This window comes from Lagopus leucura, unplaced genomic scaffold (assembly GCF_019238085.1).
Source record: "Lagopus leucura isolate 7727_CA_CO unplaced genomic scaffold, USGS_WTPT01 Super-Scaffold_760, whole genome shotgun sequence".
In the NCBI taxonomy this organism is placed as follows: domain Eukaryota; kingdom Metazoa; phylum Chordata; class Aves; order Galliformes; family Phasianidae; genus Lagopus; species Lagopus leucura.
The window spans coordinates 3,723,504-3,735,666 of NW_024962257.1; the positions used below are offsets into that span (position 1 = coordinate 3,723,504).

The 12,163-nt window shown below is 40.8% G+C and overlaps 1 protein-coding gene across 4 annotated transcripts in view; it reads left to right on the forward strand.

Moving 5' to 3' along the window:
* Window positions 1-12,163, forward strand: part of SDK1 (sidekick cell adhesion molecule 1) — a 363,622-nt gene that overhangs the window by 272,234 nt on the left and 79,225 nt on the right. For all 4 annotated transcript variants that reach the window (XM_042863994.1, XM_042863995.1, XM_042863996.1 and 1 more), the window contains 3 exons: window positions 1,828-1,949; window positions 9,244-9,353; window positions 11,414-11,564. In XM_042863994.1, coding sequence (XP_042719928.1) covers window positions 1,828-1,949; window positions 9,244-9,353; window positions 11,414-11,564 — 383 coding nt within the window. The remainder of the gene's footprint in view (window positions 1-1,827; window positions 1,950-9,243; window positions 9,354-11,413; window positions 11,565-12,163) is intronic.

Here is a 12,163-nt window from a genome sequence, read left to right on the forward strand (position 1 = left end):
GAAAGGGGTTAAAACGGGTTGATTTACATGCTGATTTACATGCACACCAAGGGTCACGAGGGACTTTGATTCAGTTATGATAAATATGGGTTTGTTTATGCAGCATCAGAAGTCTTTACCGCACAATTTGAAGCTAATTCTTCGAAGGCATTAAAACATTAAAATGAAGATTTGAAATTACCAGAAAGTTGGGTTTTGTGAAAGAAGGTTTTTGTTTTTGTTTTTGTTTTTTAAAAAAAAAAAGAAGTTGTAGAGATTGCAGGAGGAGCAGACAAAGCAATAAAGTGGATAAATTAAGGAAGCTCTTGATATTTACAAAGTAACATAAGTAACTGAAATTAAAGTGCGAGGAAACTGAAACTGAAAGTAACTGAATTAAATAAAAATTGCTGCTTTTGGGGAAAAGTAGAGTTTGGATGCTGCTAAATGAGAAAGGTTTTTCTATTTTAAGTAGTATAACTTATGTCACCTGTGAGAGGACATTTGCATAATGAAACCGAAATCTTATTTGCAACGTTTGGCATCTGTGGCCTGAGAAAGATTTGGAAAGTAGTCCTCTGCTGCATTGTCTGAGTTTCCACTTGGGCCCCTGTGCATTATTTGATTTAGCATTTTGCATTTGGATTTTAAAACTCAGCACTCTCCTTCATCCTGAACACAAAGCAAACTAAAAAGCCATTTCAAACCTCCAACCAGCAGTTTCTGTTAATTTATAGGCTGTACAAGTAGAACTTTTCAAAGTGGAGCAGTTAATGTACATCACTGATGGTAATCCATTTTTTTCCCTTTTCTGGTGTTTTTAAACTTTTCTGTGTGTCTTGAAGTATGCTTGCCTTTCTTTCCCCTAATCACAGGTAATTGTGACAAGTTGCAGGCTGGATCAATGCCATGCTGCCTGTCGTTACCCAGATAACAGCATTATCCTGTTTGGTCAGAGTTGGTTTATCGATCATAGCTCCCACAAATGTGAAGTAAATATCAAGAAATATTGTGTATTCATGCATACTCAAAACTACGTGCCAAAAATCTGCCCATTTTTGCCTGCTGCATTTGCACATAGTAAAACATTACAAATGATTACTGATTATTGTACTAATTTCCATTGCTTATGATTGCAGGTACTATTGGAAATTTATTCTGAACAATCTATATTTAATCCCTTTCCTGGGCTTGTTTTTGTTGATAATTCAGGCAGTATTAAAAATGTAAATGCCGCTGTAAGCTTGACTGATGTGAGGCAACAATCTGATTGGAGCTACAGATTTTTCCCCATAGAAGGTCACCCTCTTTATTTACAGCAGAAATTAAAAAAAAAAAAAAAAAAAAAAATCATTTTGCTTTATGCAGCCATCAGAAATGGCTTATAAAGCCCATCTATTGTAGATCAATATGAGAAGCATAAAATGGTTCCACTACCCAAAAACCTGGGAGTCTTTTTCCATTGTTAATGTATTAAAGCTGCATACACCATAAGAGGTAAAATGATTGTAATTCTAGACAAAAAGCAGTGCAGCAGAACTAGGTGCCTTGGAAGTGCCTTCCCCCAGCCACCATGCTTTGTCTGTTACTCCCAAATTGTAGCTGCAGTTCTGTAGAGGGACTCTCTTCATTTTTCATCCGTAAAATGCAGTGCATGCTCAGAGCAGCAGAAATTGTAATGTTGTATTTAATACTCGGCCAAAAAAAAAATCCCAACAATAAAACCAATGCTATTTTCTCCATAGTAATTGTTATAAAGGTATTTTCTACGCTGAAACACTGCCAGCCTGTGCTTCTGTGCTTTATACCAGCAATATTTCCACCTCTTGTGTGTTTCTCTTTCTGCAGAACTTCCAGGCGCTCCGTCCAACCTGGTGATCTCCAACATCAGCCCTCGCTCTGCCACACTTCAGTTCCGTCCAGGGTATGATGGCAAGACGTCCATCTGCAAGTGGATAGTGGAAGGCCAGGTATGTCCCTGACAGAGAGCTCTCACAGAGTCAGAAAAGGATCATCACAAGCAACTCATTCACCAGAGTTTGGTCCATTTATTTTAGAAATGGTTTCTAACCTGAGTTTGTGTCCTGATAGGTTCATATTCAGACCAGGTGTTAGCCAGGAATTATCTCATAGAACAGAAGTATAGGGAGAATTGCAGTGAACGGTTAAGATGTCATTATTTTGATACTGGCTGTATTTGTGCCATTTTGTAAGGGAATATCCTGAGGTTTTCTGTCCAGGCTTCTGGATTTGAATAGGCTGAATTCTCACCTTCATCAGCCTTAAATGATATTCCTCTTTCTGCCGCCATTATGCCTTGGAGGGCTTACATATTCCTCATTTGTTTTCCTGACAGATGAGCTTTGCTTCTTCCTTTCCACCCACAGATCTTTATAAATAATATAATCTGTTTTTAAGACCAAATGTTGGACTTCTTAAATCACCGTCACCACTTAGACATGTTGATACAATCACTTCACTTGATAACGAGACTGTTGTGAACAAGTTGGTACATTTTGTATAATTTACATACACGTTATTGCATATTGCAGAGTTAAACGCTGAAGTTTTATAATATGGTGGCTTGGCAGACTTTGGGAATCATGTGTTTGAGCACCTCTTTGGTATTGGTAGGAATTCAATTCTGTAATCGAGAATTACAAAAAGCCACTGAAATTAAACAAATTTGAATGCTTCAGAATGGCAGTAATTATTGCTACAGTGTTCATCCACATCCTTCAAGAGCTGTCAGTACCAAAAGCAATTGGAGGGTTCTTGGTGTGCAGGGAGGGAAAGATGAGTGTTCACAAACACCTGTCAGCATCTTATGCACTGCTGGTAAAGTCAAGGGACTGATGGTTCTGGTAGATCCTGGATCTGCCAGTGTTTGCTCCAACAGCCAAAATCACAGCAGAATCTGTCATGCTGAGTCTGAGCATTTCTTTGCACCACACCACACTGTTCAGCTTTGGCACAGCAAGAAACATTATTCCACATGGATTTAATACTTGGAAGAAAAAAAAATCTTGCTCACATGATTAACAAGAAATCTTTTCAGTTATGCAAAGAAATTGATGATTCCTTACTGATACAGTAAATCCTGTTTCCAGGATGACAGCTGCCTATAATCCTTTGTTCACAGTCCTTTTCTGCCAGCACTTTATTCGAACTTTTCTATTCTCTTGAAGCGCAATCTCACGGCGCCATTAGCCAGGCTAAACCAAGAGGTCAGTTTGTCCTGTCCCCTCACTTCATCCCCATCACTCCCAGCAAGACTTTCTTGCTCCTAGCTTCTCTATCCTGTCATACCTGGAGCTGCTGTAGGGCTTGACCCTGCCAAGAAATGGGTTTCAGACAGATCTATTCTCTGTACAGGCTGTGTGCAATCAGAAGAGCCCCAGTGCAGGGCAGGAGATGAGAGCATGGTGATGTGAGCAGGAGTTGAGGGCAGGAATGTCTCCATCCTGCTCTGGACCTGCCCTGCTGGGTTCCATGGGTTTTATATCTGTCTGTCCAAGATGTACAAACTTTCACAAAGCAGTTATGCCATGATGAAGAGCTGTCCTGCATGTCAGTCCATGTTTCCCTCTGTACAGCTGGTTGGTAGTTTTTCATTGGACACCCCATTTATACTGCACCTACTCCTTCATCTCTCTTGGGGCTACACCCTTTCTCTAGATTTCTGTGTCCTCACAAGCGTGTTTTTCTTCTTCCTTTATGTGGCACAAAACTTTATTGGTGAGGGCAGGTCTAGAAAATCTTCCAAGTGTTCCATTTTGGCCAAGTGCCATTGAAGTCTGATACTTCATGAACAGTTTGAATGAAAACACAGCTGGGAATTCCAGTTTATGTGAAATTTTTTACATCTGGCCTTGGCTTCTGCTTTTTGTGCTGGGATGTAAATTGACGGGATCCACTGTGGAACTAATTCTCAATTATGTCAGTGAACATGAGAGGAGACTCAGGTCTTTAAGATGTTAGTGCTGGTAGATACTGAAATATCAAGCGTTGAAAATCCCATTTCTGTGTTTCTAGTAAAGCCACTTTCTGTACTTCTGAAAGGATTTCTTAAATCTTTTTTCGGCAGTTTCTCTTCTGTCGTCACATTTAGACTGAGAGGACTGGAGCAAACTGGATTTCCAAACCAAAAGCTGCAAAAAAGTACCAATGCCATTTAAAAAGTATTTCTAAAATTGCTTTTCCATTACATGCAGTATAATCTAAAGAGAAGGGAGTCAAATGCGATATAAAGGTTTTGCAGACACTTGTTCAGAAGGTCCAAAAGTAATGGTCTTGTGGCACTGACACTCAGACTACATGTTCATCCCCAAAGAGTTTCAGTAAATCCTTCCTATTACCAGCAGTCATCCTGTACTCTCAGATCCAGAGTGTATATTGCAGACATATTTTTCTGGCAATTTGCAATGATGAATGACTATGAATCCTTTAATATGGTTTCATGTTTGCACCCTCTCTATGCTGCAGCAGATTCTGTTTATTTTGCCCTTATTTTTCTTGAGGTTCTGTTTGGAGAAGAACATAAATGGCAGTGTCATGGCTATTGCTTGGTATAAGTAAGGCCACAACACAAGGCTTTCCGTGGCTGATGAGAGAAGTTGGTTTGACCTCTGTTGCACCTAATTTGTTTTCTGGTGATTAGTATTACTGTGCAGACAGCAGAAGATTTGCAGCACCTCTTCACAAGTGGCATTCAGGTGTTGCACAGGTCAGAGAGCCACGAGTACATGGGCTTACTTTGAGGATTGTCTCAATGCCTTTCTGCTGTTTTAAGAGAGATTTCCTTATAATATTATCACGAGCAGCAGCAGAATTGGAAAAGGGAGTTTCAAAGTACAAAAACCTTGAAAGCATCCTCACTGTGTTCTCTTGTGAAGCTGTGAGTTGGGACAGACTTCACTTTCGCCATGAATTTGTTGGGTTCTGTAGTTTGTCAGTGACCCAGATAGGACTCATCCATTGTACGAGGTGATTCTCTTGGTGTCATTTTCTCTTCAGAGCTGGTAAATAAAGTGTCTGAAGCCCTGACAATATTATGACTTTGCCAATCTTTAAATCAAAAATGGGTGAATCGATTTAGGGATTTTGTAGGAAAAAAATGGCACCCAGGCTGACATCCTGTGCACCAAATTTCTCCCAAAGTGATTTCAAATGCCTGAGTTATAGACCTCTATAATGAAAACTCTGACATATCTTGAACTATAGCAGAACACAGGGTACTTCTGTAACGCACAGAAACATCGTGTTTCCCTATCCTGCTGTTAGTGCTTAATAACTGTTCACAGTTTTGGAAGCATTACTGTCTTAAAAGAAAGATTGTGCCAAATGATTTGACATTCCAAAGTTCAATTTTTTTTTTTGTTGAAATTTTTTTAAAGTGGAAATTCTGCAACTTCACTTACATAGTGCATCCCATCAGGCAATGTTAAGTCAATTGATAAAATTCATAAAAATTGCCAGTTTTAGAAATGGAGAAACTAGTCCGTAGAGAAGTAAAAGGTTCTGACATCATTTCCAATATTGCTTTATACCATCTCATTTCTGTAATAATAAATGAATGTGATCTTTTATTGAACATAATGCCTTGGTAACAGCCTAGAGATGGGGATTTATACGTGGCTGATAGTTATAGGGAATCATGAAGCGATGCGGTGGAGATAGGTATTTTAATTGTGGCAGTTCCTGCTGATCTCCTGGGGCTCGTGGCCCTATTATACTGAGAACTGTTAAGATGCAGAGTGCATTTCTTAAAGAGTTTTTATGCCGATGGCAACAGCAAAACAGTTGGTGTTCTCATCTGCCTCCTAAAACAATGCACACATGAATACGTGTGCATCTGCCACAAGCATAATCCTTTTCTGAAGTTTGAGGATACTGCTATCCAAAAACCAACAGTAAGAAATAAGCCTGCAAATTAACTTTATTTAATGAAGACTGGCTCACTGGGGACTCTGCAGCCCCCCATAGGACTCTCTTATCCTAACCACTGCCCATAGTTCTTTTTTGCCTTGTGGGAATCCCTTTGTACTCTGATTTTTGAAACAGAAATGTTTCCTCTGATCTAACATCAGAGTTCTTCAGCAAAAAATAATTTCCTTTTCTTTCAAGAGCCTGAAACTTGGAACCTGCTAAATGCCTTGAGAAGTTAAAAATATAGGAGCCCATCGGTGAAGATTCTCTTCCAAGACTCATTTCTGAGATAATTGCTAAATAAGTGAAACTTGTACTGAGTTAACAGTCACCTAGAATTGCTTGGCTGCACGATCAGAAATCACGCAGCAGTCCCCATGCTGCTTACCATGCTACCCTCGAGCCGAGTGCCCTCCTGCTTTGGAAAACTCCCCACAAAGGCAGCACACTCTCAAATGTGCTACTGACTGCAGCAGCAGATCAGACCCTTGAAGTTGCCCAGGTGCTGGCATCAGATCCTGGCACATTGCAAGGTATTATTCTAACTAAAGCAAGTTCCTCATCTATTTAAGAAGTTTTAGTGAATTACAGAACTCTGCCTGTGCTTGATATCTTCTACTACTTCTCCATCACAGCCTTTAAGCAGAGAAATGAGCCTGAAAGAGGTGTACTGGGACTGTCTGTGCCCCATGTTCCCCAGCTCCTGAACCAGGTAGCAGCCACCTGTTACCTACTGGCTCCTGAGCTTCAGGGCAGCCAGTAGAAGCGACTCAGTTGTCACTTTCCATTTCCTTATAGGATGTACCCATCATTCCTAGCAGGGAATGCATTTAAAATTAGAAAAATGTGTCCTGGGATGGCTTCTGAGGGACTTGCTTTAGTCCTGGGCACATCAGAGCTTTCACCAGCTCTCAATCAGTAAAAGATCCTTAATATTCCCCCCTTTGCAGCCAGCTGGTGAATGCACGTCTGTAGAACAGGCAGAGGTTTTGGACACCTCTCAAGCTTGAGTCAGTGCTGATTGTTTACAGCCCTTTGGGCCTATGGGTCTGAACCATGTGGTCCTTAATGTGGATTAATGATCTGCCTGCTGCTGCATAACGATTGAAACCTGCAGTCTTTTTTTTTTTTTTTTTTCCCCTATGCAAGTAATATTTTTACAAGGGTTTATTGTTCTTAGAATATAAAAAGAAAACTCTAATGCACTCCTAGAGATTATTTGCAGCCTCCAAAACACTGTGGATGGTTGCTGTACAATTACTGCAGCACTTTGAATTGATGTTGTTAAGAGCAAGGAATTTCGTTAAAATAAGCATTCTACAAAGCATTTTCTACAGAATTAATCACAAACTTTTTATTAAAAGTTTTCAGTGTTTCTGTGACTGAAATCAATCCTCTCTATAAAGGATATTTGTATAATCTGTAGCATCTCTTTGTTCTCTGTGTTCGTTTTAGGGCAGTTCTGTGTTCCCAGGCAGACCTGCATTGAGCTGCTTCATTAAGCTTCTCTATCTAGGAACTTTACCAACATTTCTGAAGCACTGTTGGGTCTGGGAATTTCAAAAGGTCCATAATTTACACCGACATCTTTTTAATAAGATCTTTGGTGTGTATCAGTGTATTTGATTCCCATCAGTACTCAAAGACCAATCAACACCTTTGCAAGCACCTTCCTGCATGGAAACAGTCCTCTGCTAGAAGAATCACCAAGGCTTCCTCTCACAATGCAATGCAGAACTTATTTCTTTGGCCTAATTTTCCTTGTGTCATTTCTTCATGCACAAACATAAATATGCAGCACATTGACTCCTGAGTGAGCAAAGAACTAAAACATCTATGAATAAATCAGGCTGCTTCTCCTGGAGGGAAAAAAAAAAAAAAAAAAAGAAAGAAAAAAGAAAAAAGAAAGTGAATGAAACCTAATTTTCTGTTTGAAATACTTGGGATTTGCTAGATAGTTTGGGCTGTGTTGCTACCAACTGCCTTGATAATGTCTATGGCTGTAACTAGTATGCAGATATCGTAAGTGATCTATTTTAAAAAGATTAAATAAGGTTACTCTTTTCACAGTAGGTTGTGAGCTTCTGAAATTTGTTGCCAGAGCAGTGTGTGGAAGTAGGTGGTGTCAGTAGGTTTCAAAAAGGATTAGTCACCTTCATGCACATCAAGTCCATAAATAGATGCTGAAGGGAATAGCTGCTTTTGTCCCTCCAATATCCCTCAATACAGAATTGTGGACACCAAGGTAGGGTGAGGGAACTGACTTCAAATATGGCCAGGCTCATGGCTCTCCCCAAGTGGTATTTTCTGTTGTTGGAGCTGGAATGCCAGCTGACTGGAATGTTTGTCCAATCCTGAGGGATATTTGATGAAGTGGGATCTTCCCGGAGCTGCAGTGAAAGAACGGAGTGATACCATTTGCCCTCTTTCTTTATGGCAGGTTTGAAGCACTGGAGTAAGAGTGCATGGTGCTAAGGAATTATAGCAGGGAGCCTTGTCTGAGATCCCATCTCTCTGCTCTTGTGACACTCCAGAGTGAAACTCAGCCACCCACCAGCTCTCATCCATCTCCCTTTCCACAGTGTTCAGCACACAGCCCTGCACACCAGCACTGCTGTCTCCCAGGGTCTCACATCTCGCTGGCTTTCCTCTCACGCCTTGTTGGTTTCCTCCTTAAGCCCTCGTTCAACTCCATTGCATCTCCAGCAATCTATATGGAAAGCAGTGCTCTCAGTTCCCATCACTTTTGTTCTTTCTAACAGTACTGTGGCTGAGGGACTGTGTTGGCCTGACTTTCAGCAGAGTGCTGGGGTTAATTAATACAAAGCATTGCACGTGGAAGAGCCTGGTCTAAGTGCATCCCAGCAGCTGAGGTTAAAACACTTCTGTACTTTGACTTTGTTCTTGTTTCTCTGTCTTCATTTCTGTGGCATTTGTCTCCATTGAGACTTATTTAGTATGCATCAGTTCATGTGAGTCATTATCAAGGCTATTCTTCATTTTGTTATATTACTCCTTGATACTTTCGTATTGTTGCAGTGAGATTGAATTGGGTAATAGCTCTCCCACGGTGTTCTTCTGGAATAGATCCTCTCAGAGAATCCCAGTGAAGTCCCAGCAGTACAAGGAGAATTGGCTAATGTGGCCATGCTCTTACTACAGCTTTTTCATATGAAAATAAATATTAACTGGATGTTGTGTGTTCAGAAGTATTTTTCCTTCCTCGGTAGTGGAGGCACACACTGTAAAAAAAAAAAATGAGTGCATGTAATTATCTACATATATATGCATATATACACACACACTTGTGTTTGTATTGACCTTTCCCATGTGTAGGTGGGAGTACTGGGTGATGAAGAGGAGTGGGTGAGTCTCCACGAGGTGGACAATGAACCTGATGCTCAGATGCTGGAGGTACCAAACCTGACTCCTTACACTCATTACAGGTAAGAACAGCAGGTAATTAGCTGCAGCATGATTAAAAAAAAAATAGCAAGTTGCAGTGTGGAACAGCTTTCCTAATCAGGAACAGCTGGTTGTATTTTGTTATCTGAACAAAAGGGAAAAGGTTCACTGTTTCCACAGTTTATACTTAAAATTACTTGTCTGATACTGTTAATTGTAATTTACATGCAATACAGTTCATAATGTTAAAAGGGAAGCCAAGTGCACAGTGAGGAGCTGTTGTGGATTACTGATATCCTGTGACTTCCCTCATCTGAAGAGTGCACCACTGTAACATCAATCAGTGACAAATCAATTGTAGTTAAACTGGTGCAAACTTGTAATTACATATTTACACCAGCTTAAATGTTTTATTGATTTAACTTAATTTGGTAACATCAATTAGATGAAATCTTTGTTTATAAGAATTTCCCGAATTAAACTTAATAGATATATGCAAGGTTTAGGCTGATTGAGGTGAATCTACATCATGGGTGCACCCCAGTTAAATGAGATGGATTTTTAAAATCAATGCAATGCAAATGATGTGTTGATTTAGCACAGGCAAGATCTGAGAATTTGAGATATTCAGTCCTAACAGAAAAATGCTTTATAAAATAGCTTGTTAGGGTCTCTACAAAAAGAAAAAAGAAGCCAATCCTTAAAGATGGAGAGTGTCATATGTGAAGTGCAGGTTGTACAACAACTCAGTGTTCAGTGTCCATGTAAGTAAGCATCACTTGAACACCTAGCATCTGCATAGAGAAATGCCTTAGGGATAACAAACAATAAGGAAGTATATGATGAGTTTCGGATTTATTTTGTAAACACTGAACTTTTTGGTTTGTTTGATTACTACGTTTGTCTCCCTGGAGTATTGTGCTGATTTTCCTTCTGTACCTATTAACTTCTGGGGTGACCCCCTCTGATTTTTTTCATCATCATTCACACGCTAATGCAGTTCCTTGAATTTTGGCTGGCTGTTTCCTCTCAGGCATGCACCAACACAGGGATGAGCTTTTGAGTTTCGTTTACATAGAACAATTTTATTTTCTTTTTGGAAATCCAGAAGGTTAGTGCCAGATGTATTTATTGTTCTATAATCAGCTTTAATCATTACACATCAAGGAAATTAATAGTGAGAGCTAATTATGAGAACCCATCTTTATTGGCCAGCTTCTTTTCTACGTTTTGTGCCAATGGTTTGAAAGTAGAATCAAGGACAATATTTGTTCAATGCATTTGTTCAGTGTGTTTCCTGTAGTGCCTTTTCTAGGGTTGATCAGATTAGATAAACAAACACAGCCGTGTTGACTAGCTCACTCTTATCCCAAACTCAGCCATTAGGTCCTAAAATGCAGTGCTTCATGTGAACAGGTCATGTGCTGGGTACCCCTAATGGCCGTACTTGTGCCCACGAAGGGTGAGAGCATCTGAAATGAACAGCACGTCTTAATTATTTGGTGCTTCCTGCAAAAAGATTTCTCTGAGTCTTCTGTGACCCAGTGGGGATTTCTATTGTGGAAGAGATGGTTTCAAGCAGACAGGTTATTTTTTAAAGAGCCATATTCATATTAAATAACTTAATCTTTCTTGTGCAGGAAGGCTGAAAACGCAGCGCGAGGATAAATCAGCTTCTTTCAACCAGTAATTGAGGGGAAATGTTATCACTGGTATATTTTTTATATTGACAGGGAATGAGAATATCTGAAGTTTGATATTTTAATACCTTTCTGGATGTATTGTATAAACACTGCAAAAGAAAACCACTTACTGCCAGCATAAGCTCATCAGACTTGGCATAATTAACATAAATTTCTCACACAAATACCTAAGTTTCTAATCGACCCTAAGCTAATCTCATTTTCATTTTCATTTTTTCTAATACCTGAGAGGATCTGAGCACAGTTACCACAAGCCATTCAGCCGTGAATACAAAGGGGACCTGCACACAACCACCTTTGCAGGCTGTTGAGTTCTACCCGCCCTGTACCTCCCCATCCCTCCCACTCCAGGGGGCTCACGGGTTGATCCCACACTCTGCCTCTCCCTTCCACCTCAGATTCCGGATGCGGCAGGTGAACGTGGTGGGTGCCAGCCCACTGAGCCAGCCCTCACGTGTCATCCAGACCCTGCAAGCTCCTCCAGACGTGGCCCCCAGCAGCGTGAGCGTGCGCACGGCCAGCGAGAGCAGCCTGCGGATGCGTTGGGTGGTGAGATGGGGATGGATGGGTGCAGGGGTGGGCTGCTGGCAGCTGGGGTGCAGCTCGGTCCCTAGGAGCTGCCTGCAGCTTGGGAATGCTTTTCCCTCGCGTTCAGCATGAGGCTGACAGCAAAATTATTTCCTTTTTTCAGAATAGTCGGAAATCTGAGACTTACCTTAAGTGCCTTATTAATCACTTAAATTGCCTACTGCCACTGCCTCTGCCACTTCATCAGGGGAATATATGCCTGTGTGTAAAACCTTGGCTTCTGAGACTCCAGTTCCACCGTCTGGGTCAATGTGTGGGACAGAAATATAATGCTGGAGCCAATTTGCAGTTTCCTGGGGCTCAGTTGTTTGTGCTGAGTAAAACTGTCCCCAGGAGGTACACAGGGGCCATTGACAGCCATTCTGCAGGTACTGAGCGGTTCAAAGATGGCAAAGTTTGCACATTACACTCCTGTAGGAAGATAGATGTGGGAAAGTCTGTGGGGTTATGTGATAAAATCTAGAAATAAAGAATTAATTGCAAAGATGCAGTGGTTGGTGACACCGTTGCGCCCCTGTGACTGTCTCACTTACCACACACCGGGACTTGTTTGGCAATCA